The sequence below is a fragment of the Zonotrichia albicollis genome, chromosome 30 (assembly GCF_047830755.1).
Source record: "Zonotrichia albicollis isolate bZonAlb1 chromosome 30, bZonAlb1.hap1, whole genome shotgun sequence".
In the NCBI taxonomy this organism is placed as follows: Eukaryota; Metazoa; Chordata; class Aves; order Passeriformes; family Passerellidae; genus Zonotrichia; species Zonotrichia albicollis.
In genome coordinates, this window is record NC_133848.1 from 2,461,063 (window position 1) to 2,488,432 (window position 27,370).

Sequence of the window (27,370 nt, forward strand, 5' to 3'; positions counted from 1 at the left end):
AAGGGAGTAGAAAAAGAAAAGGATAGAGAGAGAAACAGAAGACAGGGACAGCGTTACCACAAGGAGCCCAGGCACTCTGTGAGCATCAGCTGGGAAGATGGAGTGTGTGTGCTGCAAGCCAGGGCGAGCCCACATGGCTTTTGTGAGTGGCTGGGCATGATTTCCAAGGACGGCACCTGCGTGTCCCTGGCATGGGTGAGCGATGGCTGCAGGCTGGCTGCTGCGGGCTGGCTGTGGGCTGGTGCTGCGGCACTGGTGGCTCTGGGCTGGCTGCCGTGGGCTGGGGCTGCGGTGGGCAGGTGCAGCAGGCTCGGTACTGTGGGCAGCATGGGAAACACGGCAGAGGCAGCGGGTGGGTGCATGCAGCATCTGCTGCATCGGGGCAGCAATGAAGGAATGTCCAGGAGGAGCAGGAATGAGCTGCCTCGGGGAAGCAGCGAAGCAGGGAAGAACGAGTGCGGACAGGGAAGGAGGACCAGGGAGGAAAAGGCAGCAGGGAAGTGTATCTTTTCCAATGTCTGGGAGGGATGATGCATCTGACTCCATCTTTTCAGAAGGCTAATTAACTGCTTTATTGTACTATACTAATCTATATTATATTACATTACATCTAAACTGAATCTGCCAAGCACTCAACTGCACTCCACTCCACAATCTCATGACTGTCAGCCAACAGTCCCATCACACACACCTGGATTCAACTGGTCAGTGAATCAAAACTCTCACACCAGAATCCAATCACCAATTCCCTTCAGGTAAACAATCTTCCACAATGCATTCCACTTGTCAACAACACAGGAGCAGTAAATGAGATAAGAATTGTTTGGATCATTCTTTGCTTCTCTCACTGCTTCTCCCAGGTTCAGAGAATGTGAATCCAGCAGGGGAGGAGGGCCAAGCTGACCCTCCGAGCGAGCCCCTGATCCCTCCAAGAAACCCAAAGCAAAATGCTCCTGGTGTGTCACAGTTTGCTGCTTTTCTTTGCAAAGGGTACTTCCAGAGCCTGATTTTCCTGGGCATTTTTTCCCGGACATTCTTCCCAGGCATCTGTCCCACCGGCCAGTAAGGGTCACTGACAGCCCCATCACTGCAGCTTTCTCTCCCCTGATCATCTGTTGTGTGAAGCCTTGCCAGGGACAGGGCTCCCAGCACTTGTAGAACCAACAGAGTCATTTTTCTCCTCATGTGTAGAATATGTTGTGATATAAATCAAAATCAGATTTGTTCCTCTTTACCCCCATGTGCTTAGTGGCTCTGTAATCCCCCTCCCAGTGCTCCCACTAAGGTGGCTTACTGGTGCCCATCCCAGTTCCAAGGGGACACAGGACCTGGTTCCCTGCTCCTGGGACATAAATGCAGCTCTTTGGTTAAACTGGCAGAAATGGTGTTTCTTTGTTCAACTCTGTCAAGGAAGCTGAACAAGGCGGGAACCTCCATTGGGATGGAAAATACAAACCCTTTCTCTTTGAACTATTATAACTTTGAAATTACAGGGCTTTTAGGCAAAGATGTGGGAACAGGAATAACAGTTCTTCACTGGTATATATTGTGAGAAATAATTTAATGGAAGTTGACTTTCACTGGATATTATATGAATTGATATTACATTATTATTATATTGTTGATTAAATATTGTGATGTCTTTGAGACAGTGATGTGCATTGCGGAGTGGCTGATGTTGTTGTGGTGGCCATCCAGAGTGGGGCCCAGCCATGGCCCAGCCCCACTGCACAGGGATGGCCATTGCCCAGCCCTGCTCTGCCCAGGCCCAGGTGGCAGCCAGCACCTGAGGGTCCCCCCCCCCCCTTGGCTTTGATTCTGGCAGCTTTAGAGCTGGATGGGAAATTGAGGAGAGCCATTCCCAGCAGCATTCCAGGAGTAACTTCCTCTGATAAGTCCCTTTTTTTGGGAATGTGGAATGGGTTCCACCTGGAGACGGAGGTTGTTGCATTTCCCACTACAGGATGGAAGAGCCTCTTTTTCCTTCATTCCATGGGAAATTACCATGTGAAAAGCTTTGGATTCAATGGGTGGAAGCTGGAGGTTGGATTTCTCATGGAATTCCTTTCCCCCCCCACCCTTTTCTAGGGAGCTGGGAAGAAGCTCCTCAGCCCAGTGCAATATTCCCTGGATATAATGGAGGCAGTGTGGAAAACATCTCATCCACCAGCTGAGCCGGGATCTGGAATTCTTCTATTGGGAACAACGGAGCTGCTGGCAAAGGCTGGGAGATCCTGGGATCTGGGAACCTTCCATTGGGAAGAGCAGAGCTGCTGGCAAAGGCTGGGACATCCTGGAATCTGGGAATCTTCTATTTGGAGGAGCAGAGCTGCTGGCACAGCGTGAGGATGAAGCAGAATTCCCATCAGGCCAACACGGATAAGCAAGGGCCCCATGACACGAAAAACATTCTGGGGTTCCTGTTCTGACAGGGATTGAGTCATTTTCCACCAGAATTTGGGAAAATTCCCTGACTTGGGGTCTGTCACAGGAATTCGCTGTAAGGAACTTGGCAAGGAGCATCCTGGAGATGGAGACCCCTGGGAATGGATGGGGTGCATGAAGGATCCGAGAAATTCCAGAGGGAAGGGAAGGAGAGGGGAGCGAAAAGAGGGGGAAAAGGGGTGGAAAAGGGGAAAAGGGGAAGGAAAAGAATGGGAAATCAGCTGGTGATCAAAGGAATTTTAGCTTCCACTTCCAATCCATTTCTTAAATTTTCTAAGGTTAAAGACCCCTCAGAGCCTCTGGACAAGGAAATTCCCACTGCCTGTTCCTGGGGTGAATTCCCACCAGTGCCTTTGGTGAGCAGAACACTGGAAATGCGCTGAACCAGCAGCTCCCACTGCAGTACAGAGACCATTCCAGACCTTTCCAAGGCAGAGCCGGCTTCTGCCATCCCATAAAACAGGAATTGAACCCATGGAGAGAGAGACAGTCCAACCTCCTGAGGGAAAAGCCTTTGGCCTCACCCATGAACGTTGGGAAGACACCAATTCTGGAGGTTATTCCATCAAAACCTGACACCTTCCCAGTGTTGCGCCTGTTCCAGAGGTTTCCCTGCAGCAGGAATGAGTCTGGTGGGATCCAGGATGCCCCAGCCCTGCCCACCCCACCTAAATCCGGCCATTTTCCCACTCAGTGTTAGGGATTAATCCCTTTCTCCTCCATTCTGTCCTTCCTCAAACAGCTCCAGAGCTTCTCTTCCTGGTGGATTGGTGATGATCGACATTCTGGGCATTACTCAAGAGCTCAATTAGATCCCATTGTCTGTCCCTGCAGATTCCAGAGCATTCCAGAGCCTGGGAAAGCACAGGGAGGAGCTGGATGCTGGATCTGGGAGGGAAGGATGGAAAAAGGACCTGGAGCATCTGTTGGTGTCGGATGAGGATGGGGAAGAGTGGGCTTTTCATGGAAAACACACTTGGATGGGTGATCTCCAGGGTTTTCCAGGATAGAGATGAGCTATGGAGTGCCAGAGCCACAGGTGAGTGTCCACATCCCAAATATCTCCCATAAATCCCAGCAGGAATCCCTCAGGAGCAGAACAACCTCCTCGCTCAGGCTCTTCCTCCCCAAAAATTCCCCTCCTTGGGGCCGGTCTGCTGGGAATTCCAGGAGGTGGGAAGGAAATCCTGCATGGAATCAACACCCTGAACATCCCAAATCCATCCAGGCAGCTCCTCCTGGAGCTCCAGGGCCTGGATTTTGGGGAGTTCCCTGTGGAGGAACCGGGGTGGCCGGGAGAGCAGATTTCCCAACCCAATCCGGCTGCTCCTGTGAAAGGAAGGGAAATCAGAGCTATTTTGGGACTGGGTTATTGTTTCCTCCTCCAGGAATTCCAGGAGTTGGGATTTTCACAGAGCTGAGGAAAATGAGGGGGCTTTCATGCTGCCAGAACAGGGATGGGACTTGGGAATTTTGGGGTGGTTTCTGCAGAAAAAGATTGGAATGCTGGGATATGGGAATTGGGTAATCTTGGAATAATAAAAAATAGGGATATTGGGATATGGAGACATTGAGTTATGTGAATATTGATATATTGGAATATAGGGAAATAGCAATACAGCAGTGTGGGAATACTGGGATATTGAAATAGCAAAATACTGGAATATTGAAGTACTGGAATATTGAAATATTGGAAGGCAGGATTACTGAAACTGAAATATAGGAATATTAAAATATTGGAATCTTGAATTATTGGTGCACAGGAATACTGAAATATAGGAATATTGAAATACTGGGATGCAAGGCTATTGGAAAATTGGAATAATGGAATATTGAAATATTGGAAAACAAGGCTGTTGGGAAATTGAAATACTGGAATGCAAGAACACTGGACTATGGAAATATTAGGATATGGGAGTACTGGAATATTGAAATGTTGGTATATATAAATATTGGAATATTGAATATTGGGATACATAAATACTGGAATAGGGCAAGAGCCAACCTGGCAGCCCTACAGGACACGGGGACAAATTAAAGCCACCTCTCCCAGGAAATAATTGGATAAACCAAGAGGAAATTCCCAATCCTTCCACCTCCCATAGGGATACTAGGATTGGGAGACCACAAGCAAACCTCCTTCATTAACCATCATTAACCCCAGGGCTTAATTATTTCACACACCATCCCTCAGTCCTCACCTGGGACCGACCACTGAACCCCAAAATTCCAGCACCAAGCTCCAAACCTCTCTCTCATGCCAAACTCAGCTTTTTAAATATTCCTCAAAACACTCAAAAATGAGGGAAAATTTCATCCCAGTGCCCACAAAACCCTCCCCCCTCAGCCTGGGAATGCTACTGCCCCAATTGACACATCCAGATACAGAATTTCTCCTGCTCCCAGCACTTCTCCTGCATGGAAAAATCAAAGAATCGGGAATTTGGGTCAGCTGGGACAGAGCCAAATCCCAGCTGAGATTTCTGCAGGATTCACCAGTCACTGACAGGTCCTGACAGCTCCTCACACCCCTTGGACTTCCAGAGCTGGCAGCGAAACATTCCTGCAGCTCGGAAATCCCTGGAATTAATCAGTAATTGGACTTAAACGACCTGGAGTGAAGTGTGACTGTGGGAGGATCTGGTGGGATCCCTGAAAACCAACCCCCATGCTGGGACTTGAGGGCTTTCAACCACAATGTTTAAGGACTTTTTTGGGGGAAAGGAAGATGAGTTTCCACACAGCAGGAATATTCCCATAGGAAGGTGTTTTCTGGGGCGAAGTTCCAATTTTGGGTGTGAAAAAGCAGCAGGTGGAAAACACAAGAGCCAGGAATGGGAAGGAAGCATCTACAGGTTGAAATCCAAGGGGTTTATCCCTAAAAATGCTCCTTTGCCCTTCCTAGGAGTCTCTACATTGAAATCCAAGGGGTTTATCACTAAAAATTCCCCCCTGACCTCCCCAGGAGAGTCCCCACATTGAAACCCAAGGGTTCCCCTTGAGAGGCTCCTGTAAGACCCCCCCCCCCAAAACCCCCGGCGAAGGTTGTGGGGCTCAGTCTGGGCTCAGCCCCCCCCTCAGAACCCCCCAAATTCCCCTCAAGGGCTGGGGGCTCATGATACCCTCAGCAAGGCACCCTCAGCCCCCTCAAGACCCCCCCTTTTGGACCCCCTAAACCTCACCAATGGATCCTCTGCCCCCTTGGTGCCTCCTCAGTGAAATAAACAGGGCCAGGAGACTTCTTCTCCTTTTTAATGCCTTTATTAAAAGTGATCAGCTCAGGATTGGGCGGCTCGGTAGGGCTGCAGTCCCCGTCGCGTCTCCCAGGGCGACTCAGAGGAGGAGGACATGCGCAGCTCTGTCCACTAGGGGCAGAGCCGGGGGATCCAGTTCTCGTGGGAGCCTCTAGGGCGTGATGTCCCCGTCAGATCTTAATTTCTTGACGTTCGGTGGCCCAGTCTCACTGCCAGGGACGACTCTCATGGTCAGGGCGAGAGGGACTCCGCATCTCTTCAGGCTCAGCACTTGGCTCCTCATGTTCAGACATCACTTTAGTCTCTCAATTCTTATTTGGCTCGTTGTTTTTGGGGTTTTCTCATTGCATTTCGAGTCGTGGTCCCACAAAGCATTCTGGACTTTGGAGTCACTTTGCATAACCCCCCCCACCCTCTCAGGTGTCTTCCCTATGCTGTAAGAGAGCACAGCCTCGGGGAAGGGCCATCCACCGCACCCAGCCAGGCCTTTTACTAATACAAAAGAGGAGATAAGCCTCAACGGCCTTTGTTATTACAATAACAAAGCACTAAGAATCCTGGCAGAGACAGATCTGGCTGCGTCCCTGTAACTCTTTCTCACAAAAAAAGATATTAACCGAATTTTTGTTCATAACACTCAGGATCCCCCCAAATTCCCACCAAGGGCTGGGGGTCTCAACCCCTTCTCACAACATGCCCACCAAAGGACCCTCATCCCCCTCACGACCCCCCAAATTCCCACCAAGGGCTGGGGGTCTCAACCCCTTCTCATAAGATCCTCACCAGGGAACCCTCATCCCCCTCACGACCTCCAAATCCCCACCAAGGGTCGGGGGCTCCCCCTCCTCCCCAGTCACACCCTCACCAGGAGACCCTCAGAGCCCCCAACACCCCCAAACCTCACCAAAGGACACTCAGCCTCCTCAGGATTCCCCCCAAACCTCCAGCAAGGGCTGGGGATCCCAGTCCCTCCTCATCACACGATCCTCAGCCCCCTCACAACCCCTCAAAACCTCCCAATGGCCGGGGGTCCCAATCCCCCTCATGACCCTCTCACCCAAGGCCCCGCAGAGCCCCTCAGCATCCCAACACCGCACCAAGGGCTCGGTGTCCCCTCAGCCCGGGCCCCTCAGAGCCCCCTCATGGCCCCCAGAGCCCCCTCATGGCCCCCAGCCCCCTCAGGACCCTCATTCCCGCACCCCCGGGACTGCCCCTGTGCGTGGGGCGCGTTCCCGGGCCCGGCTGCCGGGGGACTGTGGCTGGGCAGCCCCCCCGTACTCACACCTCCAGGACGCCAAGTCCTCCTTGCGCACCCTGGCGCAGTCGGCATCTCGTCCTCCCAGCACGGCGCTGACGGGCTGCAGCGGCACGTATAGCTCACCGTTGATGCTGAGCAGCTACCCACCTTCGCTCACTTGTCCGCAAATGTTAAAGCCGTAACTCGACTAGGACTTGACGATGCGGACGACACGGGGCCCGCCCGGGGGCTCCCTCCCCAGCCCCGTTCCGCGCCTCCGGCCACGTTTCGACCTCCTCGTCCGCCACCTTGGCGTCCGCGCACGGCACTCATCACGACACTTAGCCCGCGGTGGCCGCCGTAGGGACCCACTCCTCCCGCTTGCGTCGCGGGGCGCGATGGGAAATGGAGTCCGCTTGGAGCTGCCAAGCACCGTTAGCGCACCGCGGGTCGCAGAGGATGATGGAAAATTAAGTCAGAGAGACAGAGAGGCGGAGACAGTGCGACGCATGCGCTGTGGGCTTGGGAATAGGAGTGTTGCCATGGGAATAGGGCCGTTGTCATGGGAAGGAGGTGTTGCCATGGAAACCGAGGGGCTGTTACCATGGAAACGGGGAGAGGTGGGCATGGGAATGGGGGCTACAGGTGCCATTGGCCTGGAGGGCTGTTACCATGGGAATGGGGGGGTGTAGGCATGGGAATGGGAGGGGGCTGTTGCCATGGTAATGAGGGGGCTGTGGGTGTGGGAATTGGGAAAGGGCTGTTGCCATGGGAACAGAAGGGTGTTGTTGCCATGGGATTGAGGGGCTTAGGGCATGGGAACAGGGGGCTGCTGACATGAGAATGGGGGACGGTTGCCATGGAGATGGGATGCTGTTGCTATGAGAACGGGGTGTGTGTTGCCATGAAAACAGGGGGCGCGGTTTCCCTGGAAACAGGCAGGGAGCACTGTTTGCGGTGGTGCTGTGGGGTGACTTCCAAGGGACTGAGGGAGCCCCAAAAATCCTGCAAATCCCACAAGGATCTGCTCAACAACCTGAGCGGGACCCTCCTTGTTCATTCCTGAGCTGACTAGGAAGAGATGAACAAACAAAAACCCCCCGGTTTCATCAAAAGCTGTGTTTTGGGTCCAATAAGAGGGACAAGGCTCCTGTGCCCCCTGGCACTGGGGGGGGTGCGGGTAAAGGGGAGCCCCTGGGGGTACAGGGAGCACTGGGAGCACTGGAATGGGGAGCTCTGGGCAGCCCCACATGCAACCCCCTCACTCATTGCCACCCCCCCGGCACAGGAACACAGTATCTGGGGGGTGGGGGTGCACACGGGGAGTGCCCTGGGGCAGGGACCCCCGGTGCCCCGAGTGTCACAGCACGCTCTTGTAGTCCTTGGGGGGTCCCAATGTCCCTTGTGAGGTCCTGACAGCTCCGCATTGGTCACTTGTGGATCTCGAGGTGGTGCAGGACCGAAGGACACCTGCGTGGGCTGTGAGAGAGACACCAGTTGTGAGGACCTGGGTGACGTGTCCCTGTCCCCCCCTGTACTCATCCTCTGCCCGCTCAGTGCCCACAATGTGGGGGTCAGCACAGCTCCCACCGCCAGGGGGGTCCTGGGGGGATAAGGAGGGGGATCTGGTTGTTTTCTGGGAAGAGGGAAAGGAGAGTCCCAGACAGAGGCCCCCACTCACCTGTGCTGGGGCTTCCTGGTGGCTGCAAGGGAAGGAAGAGGGGGTGACAGTGGGGACACCGGGACCCCTGAATCTTCCTGGGACCTCAGCAGCTCCAACCACCCATGGGACCTCCAAATCCCCACTGCAGCCCTGATTCCCACCGGATTCCTGATCTCTGCCCCCACTCTGGGGGCTCCCCCTCATCCCAGGACACCCATCCCCCCCATTGTCACCCACCCTGGTGGTGCCACCAATGACAGCCCCCAAAGACAGCCAGGAGCAGGAGCAGGAACAGGAGGGTCCTGCCGACATTCACAGCCACTGCTGGGACAGAGGGGGACACATTGGGGTCACCCTGAACCCTGGGAGTACAGAGCACCCTGGTGACCCTGTGTGACCCCACCTGTGACCCAGGGTGAGCCAGGTGTCACCTCCAGGGCCAGCTCTGGGCTGCGTGCCCGGAACACGCGGTGCCCGTCCTGTCCCAGCTGGTTGGTGGCCACGCACTGGTAGGTGCCCGAATGTCCGACATCGATGTCCCTGAGCTCCAGGAGGGGACCCCCGGCCACCTCCTGCCCATTGTGCAGCCAGGTGAAGGTGACAGGGGCTGAGCCCACCTGCACTGAGCAGCGCAGGGTCACGTTGACACCTGCACGGACCTGGTGTGACAGGGGGCTGGGGGTGATGGTGGCATTGGCCACGGGAACTGTGGGGACAGAGAAACGGCTGGCACCAGGCGAGGTGGGATGGGGGTGCCATGGGAGGGGTCACTCCCAGTCCGAGGGTCCTGCTTGCTCAGGACGGTGACATTCAGGGGATCACTCTCGACCACCCTGTCCCTGTCGCTGACCTGGCACCGGTACTGGCCACTGTCATTGTCCCCAATGTGGCGCAGCTCCGGGAAGGGGCCCATTCCCAGCAGTGCCCCCAAGCCCTCCTGGTGCCAGGAGAAGGACAGGGGAGGCACAGCCACCGCACAGCTCAGCACCCGTCAGTCCCTGCATGCTACCTGTGCCACGGGGGCTGTGCTGACAGGGACACCCCCAAGGGCTGGACCCCTTGGATGGGGGGACACCAGGGAACAGTGAGAGACCCGTGGGAAGGTGGGATGGGAGAGGGGAAGTGGGACTACATTGACGAAAGGGAGGCACAGAAATAGGAGGGGGGCTTGGATCGGGACCCCAAGGAATGATGGAGGGCTCAAGGATGAGTAACCTGGAGACGAAGATGGGGAGACCCCAGGAAGAGTATGTAAAACCAGGGAGGGAATGGTGAGACTTGAGGACCATGGAGGGAGATCAGAGAGGGCTGAGGTTGAATCAGGGACTGATGAAGGGATCCCAGTGAGGAATGGGGGGACACAGAGTGTGACCCAACAAGGAATGAGGGGATGCGGAAAAAGATTAGCAGAAAGATGGGGGTACCCACATAGGGCTGGGGGATATGGTGAGGTACCCAGGAAAGGATGGGGGACCCGGGTAGTTATGGAGATCCCCAGACAGGGCAGGGGCCCCCGAGGAGGTTGTAGGGGCTCCCTGTGCCCATCCCCGCACTCACTGTGCACCGTGATGCGGAGCCGGGCACTGCTCTTCCGCACGCCCCCCCCCTCAGAGTGCACCTGGCAGCTGTAATTCCCCGAGTGGGAGACACCCACGGCAGGCACCAGCAGCTGCGGTGACCCCTGTGGGCCCCCCACCACCCGCCCGTCTTGGTAGAACACGTGCAGGAGGGGGGCTCGGGGCCGCAGGGGGCTGGGGGTGCTGAGGCAGCTCAGAGTCACGGGGGATCCCACAGTAAGATAAGGGGGGCCCTCCAGCACCGGCACCGAGAAGAGCTCTGGGAAGGGGACGGGAGGGAGATTTGTGAGCCCGAGTCCCTGGGGAGGGGCTGTAAGGGTGTCAGGGTGGCGGCTGTGTGGTGCTCACCATGCACTGTCACTGTCACTGAAGCCGAGAGTGCCCACGGTGCCACCTTGGAGTCCACCTGGCCCCCGCAGCTGTAGCGGCCACTGTGGTTCAGCTGCAGAGGGGACAGGGACAGCTCTGTCCCACTGAGGGACCTCTCCACCTCCTTGTCCCCATGGTAGAATCGCACCCCAGTGCAGGGGATGGGCTCTGGTCACACCAGGAGGTGACCCATGGAGCAGAGCACACCCAGAGACCTTGGGGTCCCCGCAGGTGCGATGCTGGAGACAACCAAAGCCCTCTCACCATTTGAGACTGTCACAGAGGGGCTGTGCCCGGTGCCGGGTCTGTCACACGTGTAGGTGCCACTCTCGGTGACAGTGAAGTGGTCCGGTCCCTGCTTCCCCCAGCGCTGCCCATCCTTGTGCCAGGTGGTGGCACTGGCAGTCCCTGAGCCCTGGCAGGTCAGTGTCACCCAGTCCCACAGCACCGCCGGCCTCCAGGGGGGCTCCACCAGGAGCTGAGTGGTCTGGGCACCTGTGGGTGACAGGGGACACCAGCCTGCCAGGGCTAGCGTGGGGCTGAGAACACCAGGATGGGACCATGGCATCCCACGAGGACTCACCAACAAGGCCAAGGGTCTGGGCTGGAAGGGAAAAGGGACAGGGCTTGGTGAGGGTGGCATCACAGGGACATTGGAAGGCAGGGACTGGGTGTGGGGGCTGTCCATAAACTGTCATAGTGTGGCAAGTACCCCTTGGGGACAGAGACACACCGACTGGCCCTTGCTCAGTTAGGACATGGGGACACATTGGACACATGGAAATGGAGACTCAACAGTGGTTGCAGTGGTCACCCCCACCAGCCCCATGATAGTTCCCCAAATCCCTGTCCCCCGTTATTGTCCCCCCTCTCCTGTCCCCACAGCCCTGGTCAACTCATGCTCTGCCTCTGCGGCCTTTCAGGACCTCAGGGGATCCTGCAGCCCCCCTGTGCCCTCTCCCCACCACTCTCTGCCTCACCAGGGCCCATCCCCAGGGTGTCAGGCTCGTGCCCGGGGCACTCACCCCACAGGAGCAGCGCCACCTTCCCAGCCATCCCGGTGTCCCCAGCCATGTGCACTGGCTGTCACTCGCTGCTGTGGCCACCGCTCCCCTGGCTGGCGGCTCTTCGGATGAAGGGGAAGGCAGCGAGGTCACGTCCGTCCCCACATGTAGGTGGCCCTTGGTGGGGGCAGGCTGGGGACAGGATGGGGGCAGGGTGGGGACCTTGTGGGACATGGGGGTGATGGTGGGGAAATGGTGGGGACAGAATTTGGAGTCTGAGGTGGTGTAGGGAGTCAGAAATAGGTTTCCAGAGGAATGGGGTGCCCAGGGATGGGGTCCCATTGGAATGGGGGTCCCAGTGGATGGATGGACTCAAACTTGGGGATGTGGGTGCCAGAACAATGTGGCCTCCAGGGATTTGTGATCATGGGATGGGGGCCAAGGGATGGGGGTGAGAGGGGAAAGGGGAACCCTGGGAGAATGAGGGGCCCTGGAGGAATCAATCAATGTCCCCAAGGGAATGGGGCTCTCAGGGACTGGAATTACCAGGATGGCGTTCTTTGGGGTAGGAGATCGTGAGGAACTGCAGTCCAGAAAAGGGGTCTTAGGGAAGGAGAGACAAAAGGAAATCAGATTCCCATGATTGGGGTCCCAAATGAATGGGGGTGTCAGGGATGGGCAGTGGCTGGGGGGGGGCATGGGGGTCACAGCTCCTTCCCTGGGTACCTCAGATTTTGGGGTGACCCGTGGCCAGGTGCTACCCCCTTGGAATGCTTGTTTCCTGTGCAGGTATCACATGGGGGTCCTGGGTAGCTCTGCTTCTGTGCCCTCCCCTGCCCTTGATTTTTTCTCTCTTTATTTCTGTTTTCTTCCTTTTTTTCCTCACTTTTATGCCATGTCCCCTCAACCTCAGTTCCTGGCTCAGCAATCCCAGGAATCACCTGAGCAGGGAACGCATTGGGGGAAGCCATGGGAGAGGGATAATTGGGAGTAAGGAGAGCAGGGAAGGATGGGGAGGCTGTGGGGGATGGAGGTGTTGGGCTGCGCCCCCTCAACACTTTCACTTTCTTTTTCCTGGACAAAAAGGAAGAGGCCATTTGTGCTGAGAGTCAGATGGCAAAGGGAGGCAGTGTCTATCCTGGGAGGGCACATCCAGGAGGGTCCTGCCCTGTGATGTCCCTGTTGTGGGGATGACCTGGGGGAAACCAGTCCAGGGGTTGACACATCCTGGCATGGTGGATCCTGTTCCCATGGGTGGCAGTTCCAGGAATGTCCCTGCACATTCCTTGCCCGGTGCCTGTCAATGCAAGGCTGGGGCCCAGCCATGGTCCAGCCCCACTGCACCGGGATGGCCATTGCCCAGCCCTGCTCTGGCCAGCCCCAGGTGGCAGCCAGCACCTGAGGGCCCCCCCTGCCCCCTTGGCTTTGATTCTCACAGCCTTAGAGCTGCTGCAGAGGTGAGAATTCTGTGGTGGAAAAAGGCCTGCCTGTGGTTTGCTCAGCCCTGCAAGAAGCACAAAACCCAAAGGGAGCCCAAGCAGTGCCTCTACAAGGGCCTTTGAAGGCTTTCAGAGCAGGGCTGGCTGGAAACTCCCCATGCAAGGGCAGCTGTGTGGGAACCAGTCCAAAAGGCAGCAATTGATCATTTTTTTCCCCTCTCAGCAAGGGACTGATAGAGCCCCAGAACTACTGCAAAGACAACCACAATCTGCTCAACAACCTGACCTGTATCCTCCATCTTGAACAAATCCTGCAGCCCTTTGGTACCTCCAAGAAAGAATGTTTGGGTTCTGGATGTGCACACCAAAAGAGAGGGAAAAGTCTGGAAATATTGAGCAGGGGCTGCATACAAGGGGTTGGGGAACAGGAGTGTCAGAGCAGGAGCAAGGAGTGCCCAGGCAGGGGAATTCAGGGCAGGCTGGAGTGGATTTACCAGGGAATCAGACCCTGAGACACACATGGGCATTTCCACAGATTCCTGTGCACCGTCCCAAGAATGGGCAGAGCTTCTCCCATTTGGGGCACTGAATCCATGGGAAGTCATTCAAGTTTCAAGGTGGGAATGAGAAAAATTGGAATAATTCCTAAATATGGCTCAACAAAAGGCTTCCTTCAGGGGCTGGGTTACTGCCAAGCAGGCAGGGAACAATCCCATGGAGCTGTTGGATACTCAGGGAGATTCCACGCACTCTGTGGTATCCACAAGCAAATGCTGCCCTTGGATGCAGCAAGGGGTTCCTAAAGGAAGAAAAAAACCATATTTTGTGATTTGTTTGTGTTTTCATTGTGAGTGACTTGTTGGGAAAGCAATGATTCAAAGTATTCTATAAACCAGCTAATTTTATACCTTGTCAGTTTGATTTATTTTTTATTGGGAAAATAATGGTGTGGGAAACGATTCTTGCCTTTATCCTGTGGATGTGTAATTTTGTCTCAGCCAAATGGTCATCACATGTTTGCTGAGGTCGCTGAGCCAGGAAATGGCAGTGAATGGAAAAAGCCCAGGAGTGTGTGGGTCAGAGATCGTGAACCTCCCAGGACAACCTTGGGTTGCCCCCCTGGCCATGAGCACTGTGGAGAATGTGCTAGGTTCTGAGTCACCCCAAAATCTGAGGCAATCCCAGAAGCAGCTTTGATCCCTGTGCCCACCCAGCCATTGCCCATCCCTGGCACCCCCATTCTCCTGGGAACTCAACCATGGGACCCCCATTGCCTCGGTCTCTCCTCCTTGAAGACCCCCATCCCAGGACTGCCATTGCCCAGCAAAACCATTCCCTTCATGCCATCCCATGGGCTGCTTCTTCCACCAGAACCCCTGTTCCTGAGGATCTCCTTTTCCCTCTGCACCCTCAACCCCGGCACCCACATGCCATGACTCCAAATTCCTGGGAAACGTGTTTCCACAACACCCCCAGCCCTGGAACCCTCCAGGCATGGAGACCCCAATTCCCCTGGTGCCCTATTCTCCTGGACACGCATCCTTGGTTCCCCACATCCCCTGAGCCCCCCACTCCTGGCAACACCATCCCCCACCATGTCCTCAGACTATGCAGCCTTGTCCCCATCCTGTGACCAGCCTGTCCCCACTCTACCCCCACCAAGGGCCACCTACACATAAGGTTGAGATGTGACCTCGCTTCCTTCCCCTTCATCCAAATAGCCACCAGCCAGGGGAGCGGTGGCCACAGCAGCGAGTGACAGCCAGTGCACATGGCTGGGGACACCGGGATGGCTGGGAAGGTAGCGCTGCTCCTGTGGGGTGAGTGCCCCGGGCACGGGCCTGACACGCCAAAGAGGGAGGGGAGGGGAGGGGAGGGGAGGGGAGGGGAGGGGAGGGGAGGGGAGGGGAGGGGAGGGGAGGGGAGGGGAGGGGAGGGGAGGGGAGGGGAGGGGAGGGGAGGGGAGGGGAGGGGAACATGGGGGCTATGGGGTCCCCTTGGGTGCCCAATGGCAGCAGTACCAGTCCATATTACCCACAGTGGACTTGGGTGGAACTAGGGATGTAGGGTGGCTTTGGGGACAGGAAGAGGGGGCAGGAATTTGGGGATGGGGATGTGGGGACAGGAATGTGGGGACTGGCACCTTTGGGCTCAGGGAGCTCTGGGGATAGGGACAAAGGACTGGGATGCAGGGACAGAAGGGGACAAGAACGGTGAGGATGTGGCCATGGGGATGGGATCATGAGCTAGTGGAGGTGACCTGGATCAGCATGGGCTGTGTCCATAGTGTCCTTATGCCCGGGGTGTCCGCAGTGTCCCCATGTTCTGCCTCAGCCCAGGGTGGCCTCAGTGTCCCTGTTCCCAAGGTGTCTGTGCCACAGGGATGTGGTGCATGGGTGGCTGCGACACAGACCTGTCCCCCTGCCTCACCAAATCTTTTGCGATCCACCCCCATGCACTTTCACACAAGAAGTGTTGCCCTTATGCGGACACTTTCGGGACACCCACCACACCCTCTATCCCGGGTGCCGCTGTCTGTGTGGTGCCACCCCCACCCACCCTTCTCCTTTCTCCCTTCCAGCCCAGACCCTTGGCCTTGCTGGTGAGTCCTCGGGGGATGCCATGGCCCCACCCTTCTGTTCCCAGTCCCATGGTGGCCCTGGCAGGCTGGTGTCCCCTGTCACCCACAGGTGCCCAGACCACCCAACTCCTGGTGGAGACCCCCTGGGGGACACTGGTACTTTGAGACCGGGTGACACTGACCTGCTAGGGCTCGGGGACTGCTGGTGCCACCACCTGGTACAAAGGCGGGCAGCACTGGGGGCAGGAGGGCCGCAACCACTGTCACCGAGAGTGGTAACTACACGTGTTCCAGACCCAGAAGTGGAAACAGCCCCCCCGTGACTGTCTTAGATGGTGAGAGGGTTTGAGTGTCCCGAGCCTGGCACCTGCAGGGGCCTCAAGGGCTCTAGGTTGGCGCTGCTCCATGGGTCACCTCCTGTGTGACCAGAACCTGTGCCCTGCTCTGGGAACATCCCAAAGCATCCCAGTGTGAGGGGTCCCTGTATTGGAATTGCGGACCCCTAGTGTGCTGGATGTGACCCAATGGGGGGTCCCATTGGGAGGCGCATCCAGGCCCCTCCAAGCCCTCATGATGTGACAGGACCCACTTGTTCCCCAGACTGGCTGGTGCTGCAGGTGCCGGCTCGGGCGCTGCTTGAGGGGAACAGGGTGACACTGCGCTGCCGGGAACGGTGGAACAACCTGGTCACCTGGGTGTCCTTCCACCGTGAGGAGAAGCAGCTGGTGGAGCTCCGAAATGGGACAGAGCTGACCCTGTTCCCTCTGCAGCTGCACCACGGTGGCAACTACAGCTGCAGGGGTTGGCTTAAAGCCAGGGAGTGGGAGGTGTCCGCACCAGTGACAGTGCATGGTGAGAACCTCACAGCCTCCACACAGACACCCCCACAGCCTCTCCCCTGAGGACTCACCAGTGAGGCTGTGGCTCTGGGCGGGAAGGGAGAAGGGACAGTGCTGGGTGGGGGTGGCACTGTGGACACCGAGGCACACGGGGTAAAGGGTGTGGTGGCTATCCCCCAACTGTCCCCATGGGGACAGCATTTCTTGTGAGAAAGTGTGTCTGGTGGTCCCCATAGCATTTGGAGACACTGAGGGACATGTCTGTTTCACAGCCACCCATGCACCACATCCCTGTGGCGCAGACACCTTGGGAACAGCAACACCGAGGCCACCGTGGGCTGAGGCAGAACATGGGGACACTGTGGACACCCTGGGCATGAAGACACCATGGACACAGCCCATGCTGGCCCAGGTCACCCCCACCAGCTCATGATCCCATCCCCATGATCCCATCCCCATGGCTGCATCCTCACAATTCTTGTCCCCTTCTGTCCCTGCATCCCAGTTCCCTTGTCCCTATCCCCAGAGCTCCCTGAGCCCAAAGGTGCCAGACCTCACATTCCTGTCCCCACATCTCCATTCAATGAATTCCTGCCCCCTGTTCCTGTCCCCAAAGCCACCCTACATCCGCAGTTCCACCCAGGTCCACTGTGGGTAACATGGACTGGCACTGCTGCCATTGGGGACCTCAGGTGATTCCGCAGCTCCCCTGAGCCCCACCCCGTCCATTTCCCCAGGGTGTTCGGCCTGTGCCCAGGGCACTCACCCCACAGGAGCAGCGCCACCTCCTCCCCCATCCCGGTGTCCCCAGCCATGTGCACTGGCTGTCATTCGCTGCAGGGGGTGGCTGTCCCCTGGGTGGTGGCTCTTTGGCCAAAGGGGAAGGAAGCAAGGTGAGGTCTCATCCTCATGCGTAGGTGGCACCTGGTGGGGGCAGGGTGGCCACAAGCTGGGCACAGGCTGTGGGCAGGGTGGGGACAAGGCTGGATGGGACACAGTGGGACATGGGGTTCCCAGGAGTGAGGGTCTCAGAAGGTTTTGGGAGCCAGGGCTGGCTGTCCAGGGGAATGGGGTGTTCCAGGGATGGGGTCCCTGGGAATGGGGGTTCTGAAGATGGGGAATCACCAGGGTTGGGGGTGCAATGGGAATGGGGGTACCCAGGGCTGGGGATTCACGGATGGGAGTCCCAGCGGAATGTGGGCTCCAGGGATTTGGTGTCATGGGATGGGGATGCTGGGGGAATGAAGGCTTCTGTAGGAAAGGGGGTCGTGGGAGAATCAAGGTCCTGGGGGAAGGGGAATTTCAGGAGGTGGAATGGACAGGAGAGGGAATGAGGGTCCTGGACAATGTCAGTACTAGGATGTCGGATCTCAAGATTTCAGTCCTGAGATGCTGAGCCTCCGAGACCACCTGGGGGGGGGGACTCGGGAGTCCTGGAATGTTGCCAGAAATGTCTGGTAGCTGGACTTTGGTCCTGCACAGGAGACGACAAGGATGAGGGCTTCACCGGGTGAATGGTGAAGGGATTAGTTAATTAGAGATAGAGAAACAGGGTTTAAGATTTATGTACAGGGGGGTTTAGAGGAGTAAGATGGAGGAATTGGGGTGTGTCCTGTCCTCCTTCTTCTTCCTCCTCTCCTCCATCTTCTTTGGCCACAGTGGCACCTTTGGATTGGTTATTACTGAGAGTACACCGAGTTATAAGAATAGATGGTATTGGGGAAAAATGATAAATATTGTACACGTCACAATGGGTATAAAGATAGGTGCCTGCCCCGGAGGGCAGAGACAGTGTGCCCATGGCTGACTGCTGAGCAGATCTTTGTTAGGCTGAAAGAACATCTTTTAGATAAACAATTAATAAACATAAAACCAGAAAGAAGAACTGAAGCCTCTTCTCGTCCTTCGATTCGCGGGCTGCCCCAAGGCCACCCCCGGGCCTTCCAGGCCCCTCAAACAGCCGAGATAAACCGAACACTAGGACAGGGGTTCCAGAGATGGGGAGACATAAGGAATGGGGGTCCCATGATTCGATTTCAAGGTGAAATGGAGGTCCCAGGTATAGGCAGTTCCTGGGTGGACCCGTGGTTCACAGCTTCTTCCCTGGATTCCTCAGAATTTTGAGTGACCGAGGGCCAAGCACAGTCTGCACAAGGTGCCTGTGGCCTGGGGGTCAGCCCAGACAGATTCCAAGGGGCTCTGGGTATGTGGAGCTGCTGCAGAAATGAGAATTCTGTGAGGGGAAAAAGCCTGCCTGTGGTTTGCTCAGCCATGAAAGAAGCACAAAACCAAAAGGACGCCCAAGCAGTGGCTCTGCAAGGATGTCTGATGGTTTTCAGAGCAGGGCTGGCTGGAAACTGCCCCTGCAGGGGCAGCTGAGAGGGAACCAGTCCGGAAATGTAGAAATGTAGCAATTTATCATTTTGTCCCTTGTAGCAAGTTTCTGAGATAGCAGCAAAAACCTGGCAAATCCCACCACTCTGCTCAAAAACTTGATGGGGTCCCTCCTTCCTCCTGTCTCAACCATGCAGCCCTTTGGAACGGCCTGAGAAGAATGTTTGGGTTCTGGCCATGGCTGCCAGACAAGAGGGAAAAGGGTGGAGTGTGGAAATATCGAGCTGTGGCTCTTGCGACAGCTGTGGTGGGGCTGTGGGGAGAGCCCTGTCTGGATTCCAGGTGTCCCCAAAGCTGCTCCATCCTTGCCCTCCTCACCTGAGTGAAAGCCTGAGGGTTTGCAGGAATTGTGGTTTAAAGCCAACAGAGGTGATGCTGTGCACTCAAAACCTGCCTGGGGTCAGGCCCTGCCTTCCTTCCATTCGGATCATGGAGAGCAGATGCGGGTGTTGTGCAGGGTGTGTGCCTGACCCCGGGACACTGCTACGCTGCCAGTGGGCACTGGCACTGCCTTGGAGGCTTCTGCCCGCTGCCGGTGGTGGTGCCAGGAGCGATTGGTGCCCGTGAGTTTGCAAAAGGAGCGATTTCCCCTCCTCCCTCCCTTCCGAGGCCGCCATGGCCCCTGAGGGGATGGAGCTGGACCGGGGCGCCCCCTGCTGGCCGGGAGTGCTCCCTGCAGCGCCCTCTGCTGGCCACGGTTATAACTGCCACATAAACCTACAGTGCTGAGCGGGAGGGAAAGTTCTGGGTTTGTGTTGTTTGTTCTGTTCTGGTTTATCAATTTCCCAGGAAAGAGCTGTTACTCCTTTTTCTACACTTTGGCCTGGAAGCCCCATCATTTTGGAAATTAATAAAAGTTTTAGCATGAGTCTTCTTTTCATTCCAGGACAGTTCCCACTTTCCTTGGGAGACTTTTCTCATTTAAATGAGTTGCCACCTCCTGGGATGAGACAGACATCCCAAGAAAGACAGGGTCAGGGACTTAGCAACCTCATGCTCTACCTTTTAAGCCAGTTTGGCTACCAAGTTCCCTCTCCCCAGTTGGCACTTCTGGTCACCCGACCACTCAGGATCTGGCTTTGGCAGAGCCTCACACTGTCCCCAGTGTGCCATGGCTGACAGACTGATGGACAGACGGGGCCCAGTCTCACCAAAAGCAAAGTCTGACCCATTCCTGCCACACACAGCTGTTCCACAATGTCTCCAGACATCAAAAGTTTCTTGTCTCTGACATCCCACCCTGTGCCATGGCCGGATCCTGACCTGCTCTGGAGAAGGGGGAGGCTCTGGAACCCCCACAGGGCATTTGTGACATCCTCGTGGGGGCAACAGGGCAGAGGAGGAGTTTGGGACAGGGCACAAGAGAATCCAGAGCCTCCTGAAGGCCGCTTTGGCCATGAAAGCAAGGAAGTTGCAAGTTTCAGGTTCCTCTGGAGGAGGAATTGTACAGGGGAGAGTGTCCAGGGTTTGTTCTATTTGGGGACTTCCCCAGGAAATTTATATTTTTGTGAAAATTTGGGATCTGATCCTTTTTGCTGTAGCTTTTAGTTTTATTCTCTCTCGTTGCTGTTGCAGGAAATTGTTCTTCTCTCAGCCCTTTGGGATCTTTGTGCCTCCACAGGGAGGGGCAGTTTTTAGTGGCAGCACACACACGAGTGGATGCCCATGGGTGGGGATACCCAGTGCACCCCAGTTGCCTCCAGTCTCACAGCACAACCTCATTGATGTCACTGGTATTTCTTGGTCGCCCTTGGGGTCCCCGCAGCTCCACGTAGGCCACCCAGGGTTACTGGTGGTTGGTGATGCCTGAGGGCCCTGCAGGACAGAATGGTTGGGGGGACCAAAGGGGAAGGGGTGACACCACTGTCACTGTCCCTCCAATCCACAGTACTCACACTGCACATGTTTGGTGCTCACAACGTGGGTGTACACAACCTCTCCCTCCTCTGGGTGGGCCGGGGGATCAGGGCGGGGCCTGTGGGGAAAAAGACAATGTGTGGAAGGCGATGGAGACTTGTGTCATGTGGGAAAAAGGGGACTCATGGTTGAAGAACCCCACTCACCTTTCCTGCTGCTTTCTGGCAGCTGCAAAGGAAAGAGGGAGGGGTGACTGTGGGGTCCCAGGGCCCTACCCCTCTCAGGATTCCTGAACCCCTATGGGACCCTCAATTGCGCCCTCAGCACCCCCAAGCATCTCTAAAGTCCTCCAGAATTCATGAGTCTCCCCAGTGCCCTGGGCCAACTCAGCCTCAAGAATTCAAAGCCCAGTAGGGACAGACACGCTCCAAACACCTCCAGGGCCCCTGAAAGAACCCCCAACATCCTTGCAGGACCCTCCAGCACCTCACCAAACCCTACAGGACCCCCAGGCAAAGTGACAATTCTGGGGCATGGGTGCTGCCCTATCATGCCCACACTCTGGGGACCTCTACAGATCCCTTGGACCCCCTGTCCCCCCATTGTCACCCACCCACACAGTGCCACTGGTGCCAGGCCACAATGATGCCCACAAGCAGCAGCAGGAAGAAAAGGGCCCAACCGACACCTGCGGCCACTGCAAGAAACAGAGGGGGACACATCAGGGTCACCAAGAACCCCAAGGGTCCTTCAACCCCGAATGACCCTGTGTGACCTTACCTGTGTCCCTGTGTCCCCACGGTGTCACCAACAGGGCCAACTCTTGGCTGAGTGCCCGGAACACACGGTGCCCATCATGTCCCAGCTGGTTGGTGGCTATGCACTGGTAGGTGCCCGAATGTCCCACATTGACTGCCCTGAGCTCCAGGAGGGGACCCTGGGTCACCTCCTGCCCATTGTGCAGCCAGGTGAAGGTGACAGGGGCTGAGCCCACCTGCACCAAGCAGCGCAGGGTCACGTTGTCACCTGCACGCACCTGGTGTGATAGGGTACCAAGGGTGATGATGGCATTGGCCACGGGCACTGTGGGGACAGAGACTAGGCTGAGAGCACAGGGAGGGGCTGGCAGCTGGTGTGGGTAGGTAGGGACAAGGGGGGTGAGTGTGATGGGGGATGTTGGGGATGGGGTCACACCACAGAGGGGTGAGGGGACACAGGGCAGAGGCGGGGAACACAAGCATGGTGTCTGTGGAACATGGAGATGCCCAGGAAAGGGGACTAGAGGAGGCTGTGAGGGCTCCCTGTGCCCATCCCCGGACTCACTGTGCACTGTGACGCGGCGCCGGGCACTGCCCTTCCGCACAGCTCCCCCCTCGGAGAGCACCTGGCAGCTGTAATTCCCCAAGTGGGAGACCCCCATGGTGGGCACCAGTAGCTGCGGGGACCCCTGTGGGCCCCCCACCTCTGCCCGTCTTGGTAGAACACGTGCAGGAGGGGGGCTCGGGGCCGCAGGGGGCTGGGGGTGCTGAGGCAGTTGAGGGTCAGGGGGGACCCCTGGGTGGGCTCAGGGGGGACCCTCCAGCACTGGTCCCCGGACAAGCTTAGGGCAGGAAATGGGGGGCTTTGGAAACAGTTACCCCGAATCCCTGGCGAGGCGCTATGGGGCTGTCAGGGTGGCGGCTGTGAGGTGCTCACCATGCACTGTCACTGTCACTGGCACTGACTCCTCCCATTCCCATGATACCCCGTTGTTCACCCAGGCCTTGCAGTGGTAGCGGCCGCTGTGTTTTAGCTGCAGAGGAGACAGGGACAGCTCGGTCCCATTGTGGAGCCTCCCCAGTTCTGTCTCCTCGCGGTAGAAGAACACCTCAGTGGCTGACTTCTCCCGCCTGTACCAGCAGCGCAGTGTCAGCGTTTCCCCCTCCAGCAGTGCCCACGCTGGCACCTGCAGCACAACCTGGTCTGTGGGGCAGAGGGGTGCCGTCACATCACAGGGGTCTGAAGGGTCCTGATATCATCAGGACCCCCATATTGGGTCAAAGTCAGCACACCAGGTTTCCCCAATTTCAACAATAGGGTCCCCCCATAGTGGGATGCTCTGGAATGTCCCCCTGTATAGGGGACAGTCTCTGGTCACACCAGAGGGTGAGCCATGAAGTACAGCTCATCCAGCATCCTCGGGGTTCCCTTGGGTGCCAAGCTGGGGACACAAACCACCCTCACCGTCTGAGACCTTCACAGGGGGGCTGCACCCACTTCCAGGTCTCTCACACGTGTAGGTGCCTCTCTCGTTGACAGTGAAATGCTCGCCTCCCTCCTGCCACCAGCGCTGCCCATCCTTGTACCAGGTGGTGTCACCAGCAGTCCCCGAGCCCTGGCAGGTCAGTGTCACCCGGTCCCACAGCACCGCCGGCCTCCAGGGGGGCTCCACCAAGAGCTGGGTGGTCTGGGCACCTGCGAGTGACAGGGGACACCAGCCTGCCAGGGCCATTGCAGAGTTGGGGACAGTGGGGTGGGGACCTGGCATCCCCCGAGGACTCACCAGCGAGGCTGAGGATCTGGGCTGGAAGGGAGAAGGGACAGGGCTGGGTGAGGATCATGGGGACACGGTGGACACCCTATGTTTGCACTGCCAACCTCCACCAGCCCTACAGCACCTGTCCCCACGGCCAAGTCCCATGGTCCTGTGCCCATGATCCCATTCCAATGGCACCTTTTCCCATGGCCAGGTGACATCTGCATGTTACGTGGCCCCATTCCATGTCCCAGTATCCCTGTTCCCCTGTCCCTATCCCCACAGTCCCCAGGCCCCAAGGCTCCTTCTGCCACATCCTTGTCCCCACATCTCTATCCCCCTCTTCCTGTCTCCACATCCCAGTTCCCCTATTTCTGTCCCTAAAGCCACCCTAAATCTCTGCTCACACTGAGCTCCATGCCCTGCTCTGCCTCTGCTGCCATTGGGGACATCAGGGGACCTCACAGCCCCCCTGTGCCCCCTCCCCACCACTCTCTGCCTCACCAGGGCCCATCCCCAGGGTGTCAGGACCATGCCCAGGGCACTCACCCCACAGGAGCAGCGCCACCTTCCCAGCCATCCCGGTGTCCCCAGCCATGTGCACTGACTGTCACTCGCTGCTGTGGCCACCGCTTCCCAGGCTGGCGGCTCTTCGGATGAAGGGGAAGGAAGCGAGGTCACGTCTGTCCCCACGTGTAGGTGGCCCTTGGTGGGGGCAGGGTGGCTACAAGCTGGGGACAGGCTGGAGACAAGGCTGCATAGTCTGGGGACATGGTGGGACGTGGTGGGGACATGATGTTGCCACAATTTGGAGTTTAAGGCTATGTAGGGAGCCAGGGATGAGTGTCCAGGAGAATGGGGTGCCCAGGGATGGGGTCCCAGGTAAATGGGTGTCCCAAGGGTTGGGTAGACTCAGACTTGGGGATGAGGATCCCAGAACAATGTGGCCTCCTGGGATTTGTGATCATGAAATGGGGGTGCCAGGGGAAAGGGGGACCCTGTGAGAATGGTGGTCCTGGGGGAATCAAGGTCCCCATAGGCAGTGGTGTCCCATGGTCTGGAATTACTGGGATGGTGTTCCTTGGGGTTGGAGATCCTGGGGAACTGCAGTCCAGGGATGGGGGTGTCAGGGAAGGGGTGGCAGAAGGAAATTGGGTTCCAAGGTTGGGGTCCCAGAGGAATGGGGGTTCCAGGTTTGGGCAGTGTGGGGGGGAACATGGGGGTCCCAGCTCCTTCCCTGGATGCCTCAGATTTTGGGGTGAGGCTAGGCCCCGCATAATCACCCCTGGGGTGTTCGTTTCCTGGCCAGGCATGGCATGGGGGTCCTGGGTAGTTCGGTCTCTGTGTCCTTGCCTGCCCCTGACTTTTTCCTCTCTTTATTTCTCTTTTTTCCTTATTCTTCTTACTCTTTGCCATATCCCCTTACCCCCGGTTCCTGGATCAGACATCCTGGGGTGCACCTGAGCAGGGAACGGGTTGGGGGACCCAGGAGAGGAGGGAAATGGGGAGAAGGGGATGCAGGGAAGGGTGAGGAGGTTTTGGGGGATGGAGGTGCTGGGCTGTGCCTGCTCAACACTTTCACTTCCTTTGTCCTGGAGGAGAGGGAAGAGCTGTTTGTGCTGAGAGTCAGATGGGAAAAGGGGGCATTCTCTGTTTCTAGGGGGGCACATACAGGGGGCTTCTGTCCTCCAAGGTCTCTCCTCTGGAGTTCAGCTGGGGGATCCTGTCCCAGGGGGTGACACATCCTATAACCAGAGGTCCTGTTCCCAGGTGGTTGCAGTCCCAGAAATGTCCCTGCACATTCCTGGCTGGGTGTCTGTCCCAGGGGTGGCACATCCTGGGGACCCTTGTCAATGCAAGGGTGAGCCCAGCTGTGGCCCAGCCCCACTGCACAGGGATGGCCGTTGCCCAGCCCTGCTCTGGCCAGCCCCAGGTGGCAGCCAGCACCTGAGGGTCCCCCCTGCCCCCTTGGCTTTGATTCTGGCAGCTTTAGAGCTGCAGCAGAGGTGAGAATTCTGTGGGTGGAAAAAGGCCCCCCCAAAGATGAGCTGAGCTGTGGTTTGCTCAGCCCTGCAAGAAGCACAAAACCCCAAAGGGAGCCCAAGCAGTGACTCTGTGAGGGCCTTTGATGGTTTTCAGAGCAGGGCTGGCTGGAAACACTCCCGGCAGGGGCAGCTGCGAGGGAACCAGTCCGGAAATGCAGCAATTGATCATTTTGTCCCTCTCCCCAAGGAACTGAAAGAGCCCCAGCACTACTGCAAAAACAACAACAATCTGCTCAATGACCTGACCTGGACCCTCCTTCTTGAACATAACCTGCAGCCCTTTGGAACTTCCAGAAAGAATGTTTGTGTTCTGGGTGTGCACACCAGAAGAGCGGGAAAAGTGTGGAAATATTGAGCAGGAGCTACACACGAGGGGCTGGGGAACAGGGGTGTCACAGCAGGAGCGGGGAGTGCCCAGGCAGGGGAATTCAGGGCAGGCTGGAGTGGATTTACCAGGGAATCAGACCCTGAGGCACACAGGGGCATTTCCACTGATTCCCGTGCACTGTCTCAAGGATGGGCAGAGCTTCTCCCCTTCCTCCAAGGGAAGTCAATCAAGTTTCAGGGTGGGAATGGGGAGCAAAATTGGGAGAGTTCCTAAATATGGCCCAAGAAAAGGCTTCCTTCAGGGCTGGGTTGCTACCCAGCAGGCAGGGAACAATCCCATGGAGCTGTTGGACACTCAGGGAGATTCCCCACTCTGTGTTATCCACAAGCAAACGCTGCTGTGTTATGTACAAATGGGCTGCTAAAGGGGACCAAAAGGTCTCATTTCATTTTGATTTGTTTGCGTTGTTTTTGTGAGTGACTTATTGGGGAAGCAATGGCTTCCATAAAGCAGAGCATTTATATTTTGCTAGTTGTATTTTCACTGAGTTTTTACATATTGGGAAAAAATTGTTGTGGGAAAGACTTTTGGTTTTATTCTATGGCTTTGGTCTGAACCAACTGGTCTTTAAGTGTTGCCTGGGATTGCTGAGCCAGGAAATGGGGGGACCTGACCCAGGGGTGTGTGGGGCAGGGACACAGAGACTCCCAGGACAGCCCTGGGGTACTTCAGGTACAGCACTTTGCTGGGCTCTGAGTCACCCCAAAATCTGAGACACCCTGGAAAGAGGCTGTGAACTCTTTGCCCACATAGCCACTGCCCAACCCTGGTACCCCCATTCCCATGGGAACCCAACCATGGGACCCCCATTGCCTTGGTCTCTCCTCCCTGGGGACACCCATCCCCAGACTGCCATTGTCCGGCACCACCATTGCCTTGATCCCATCCCATGGGCTGCTTCTTCCCTCAGAACCCCTATTCCCAAGGGTCCCCTTCTTCCCCCTGCACCCCCAACCCTGACACCCACATGCCATGACCCCAAATCCCTGTGGACCACGTTCCCACAGCACCCCCATCCCTGAATGTCCCCAGGCATGGAGACCCCAATTCCCCTTGACCCCCATTCTCCTGGACACCCATCCTTGGTTCTCCACATCCCCTGAGCCCCACACTCCTGGCAACACCATCCCCACCATATCCCCAGACTATGGAGCCTTGTCCCCAGCCTGTCCCCAGCTTGTGGCCACCCTGCCCCCACCAAGGGCCACCTACGCATGAGGTCGAGACGTGACCACGCTTCCTTCCCCTTCATCCGAAGAGCCACCAGCCAGGGGAGCGGTGGCCACAGCAGCGAGTGACAGCCAGTGCACATGGCTGGGGACACCGGGATGGCCAGGAAGGTGGCGCTGCTCCTGTGGGGTGAGTGCCCCAGGCACGGGCCTGATACCCGGGAGATGGGGAGGGGAGGGGGCACAGGGAAGGCTGCCAGGTCCCTTGAGGTCCCCAGTGCCAGCAGTGCCAGTCCATGTTACCCACAGAGAACCTGGGTGGGACAGTGGATGTAGGGTGGCTTTAAACACTGGAACAGGGACTGGAATTTGGGGATGGGGATGTGGGGACAGGAATATGGGGACTGGCACCTTTTGGCTCAGGTTGCTCTGGGATAGGGACAAGGGAACCGGGAGAAGAACTGTGGGGATGTGACCATGGGGATGGGATCACGGGGATGGGATCATGAGCAGGTGGGGGTGACCTGGGCCAGCATGGGCTGTGTCCGTGGTGTCCTCGTGCCCGGGGTGTTCTCAGTGTCCCCATGTTCTGCC

At 57.0% G+C, this 27,370-nt stretch overlaps 2 protein-coding genes across 2 annotated transcripts; both read right to left on the reverse strand.

The window, feature by feature from the left end:
* Positions 1–20,259: 20,259 nt before the first annotated feature.
* LOC141725619 (Fc receptor-like protein 4) lies at positions 20,260–22,079 on the reverse strand. The gene is made up of 5 exons (XM_074529576.1): positions 21,440–22,079; positions 21,273–21,356; positions 20,866–20,887; positions 20,698–20,777; positions 20,260–20,617 (listed from the first exon to the last, which is right to left on the reverse strand). The coding sequence occupies exons 1-5, from the start codon at positions 22,077–22,079 to the stop codon at positions 20,589–20,591; spliced, it is 855 nt and encodes a 284-aa protein (XP_074385677.1). The 3' UTR covers positions 20,260–20,588.
* Positions 22,080–22,283: 204 nt separating this feature from the next.
* On the reverse strand, positions 22,284–23,832 carry LOC141725693 (low affinity immunoglobulin gamma Fc region receptor II-like). The gene is made up of 4 exons (XM_074529716.1): positions 23,724–23,832; positions 23,202–23,222; positions 22,883–23,113; positions 22,284–22,621 (listed from the first exon to the last, which is right to left on the reverse strand). The coding sequence occupies exons 1-4, from the start codon at positions 23,770–23,772 to the stop codon at positions 22,317–22,319; spliced, it is 606 nt and encodes a 201-aa protein (XP_074385817.1). The 5' UTR covers positions 23,773–23,832; the 3' UTR covers positions 22,284–22,316.
* Positions 23,833–27,370: the final 3,538 nt, after the last annotated feature.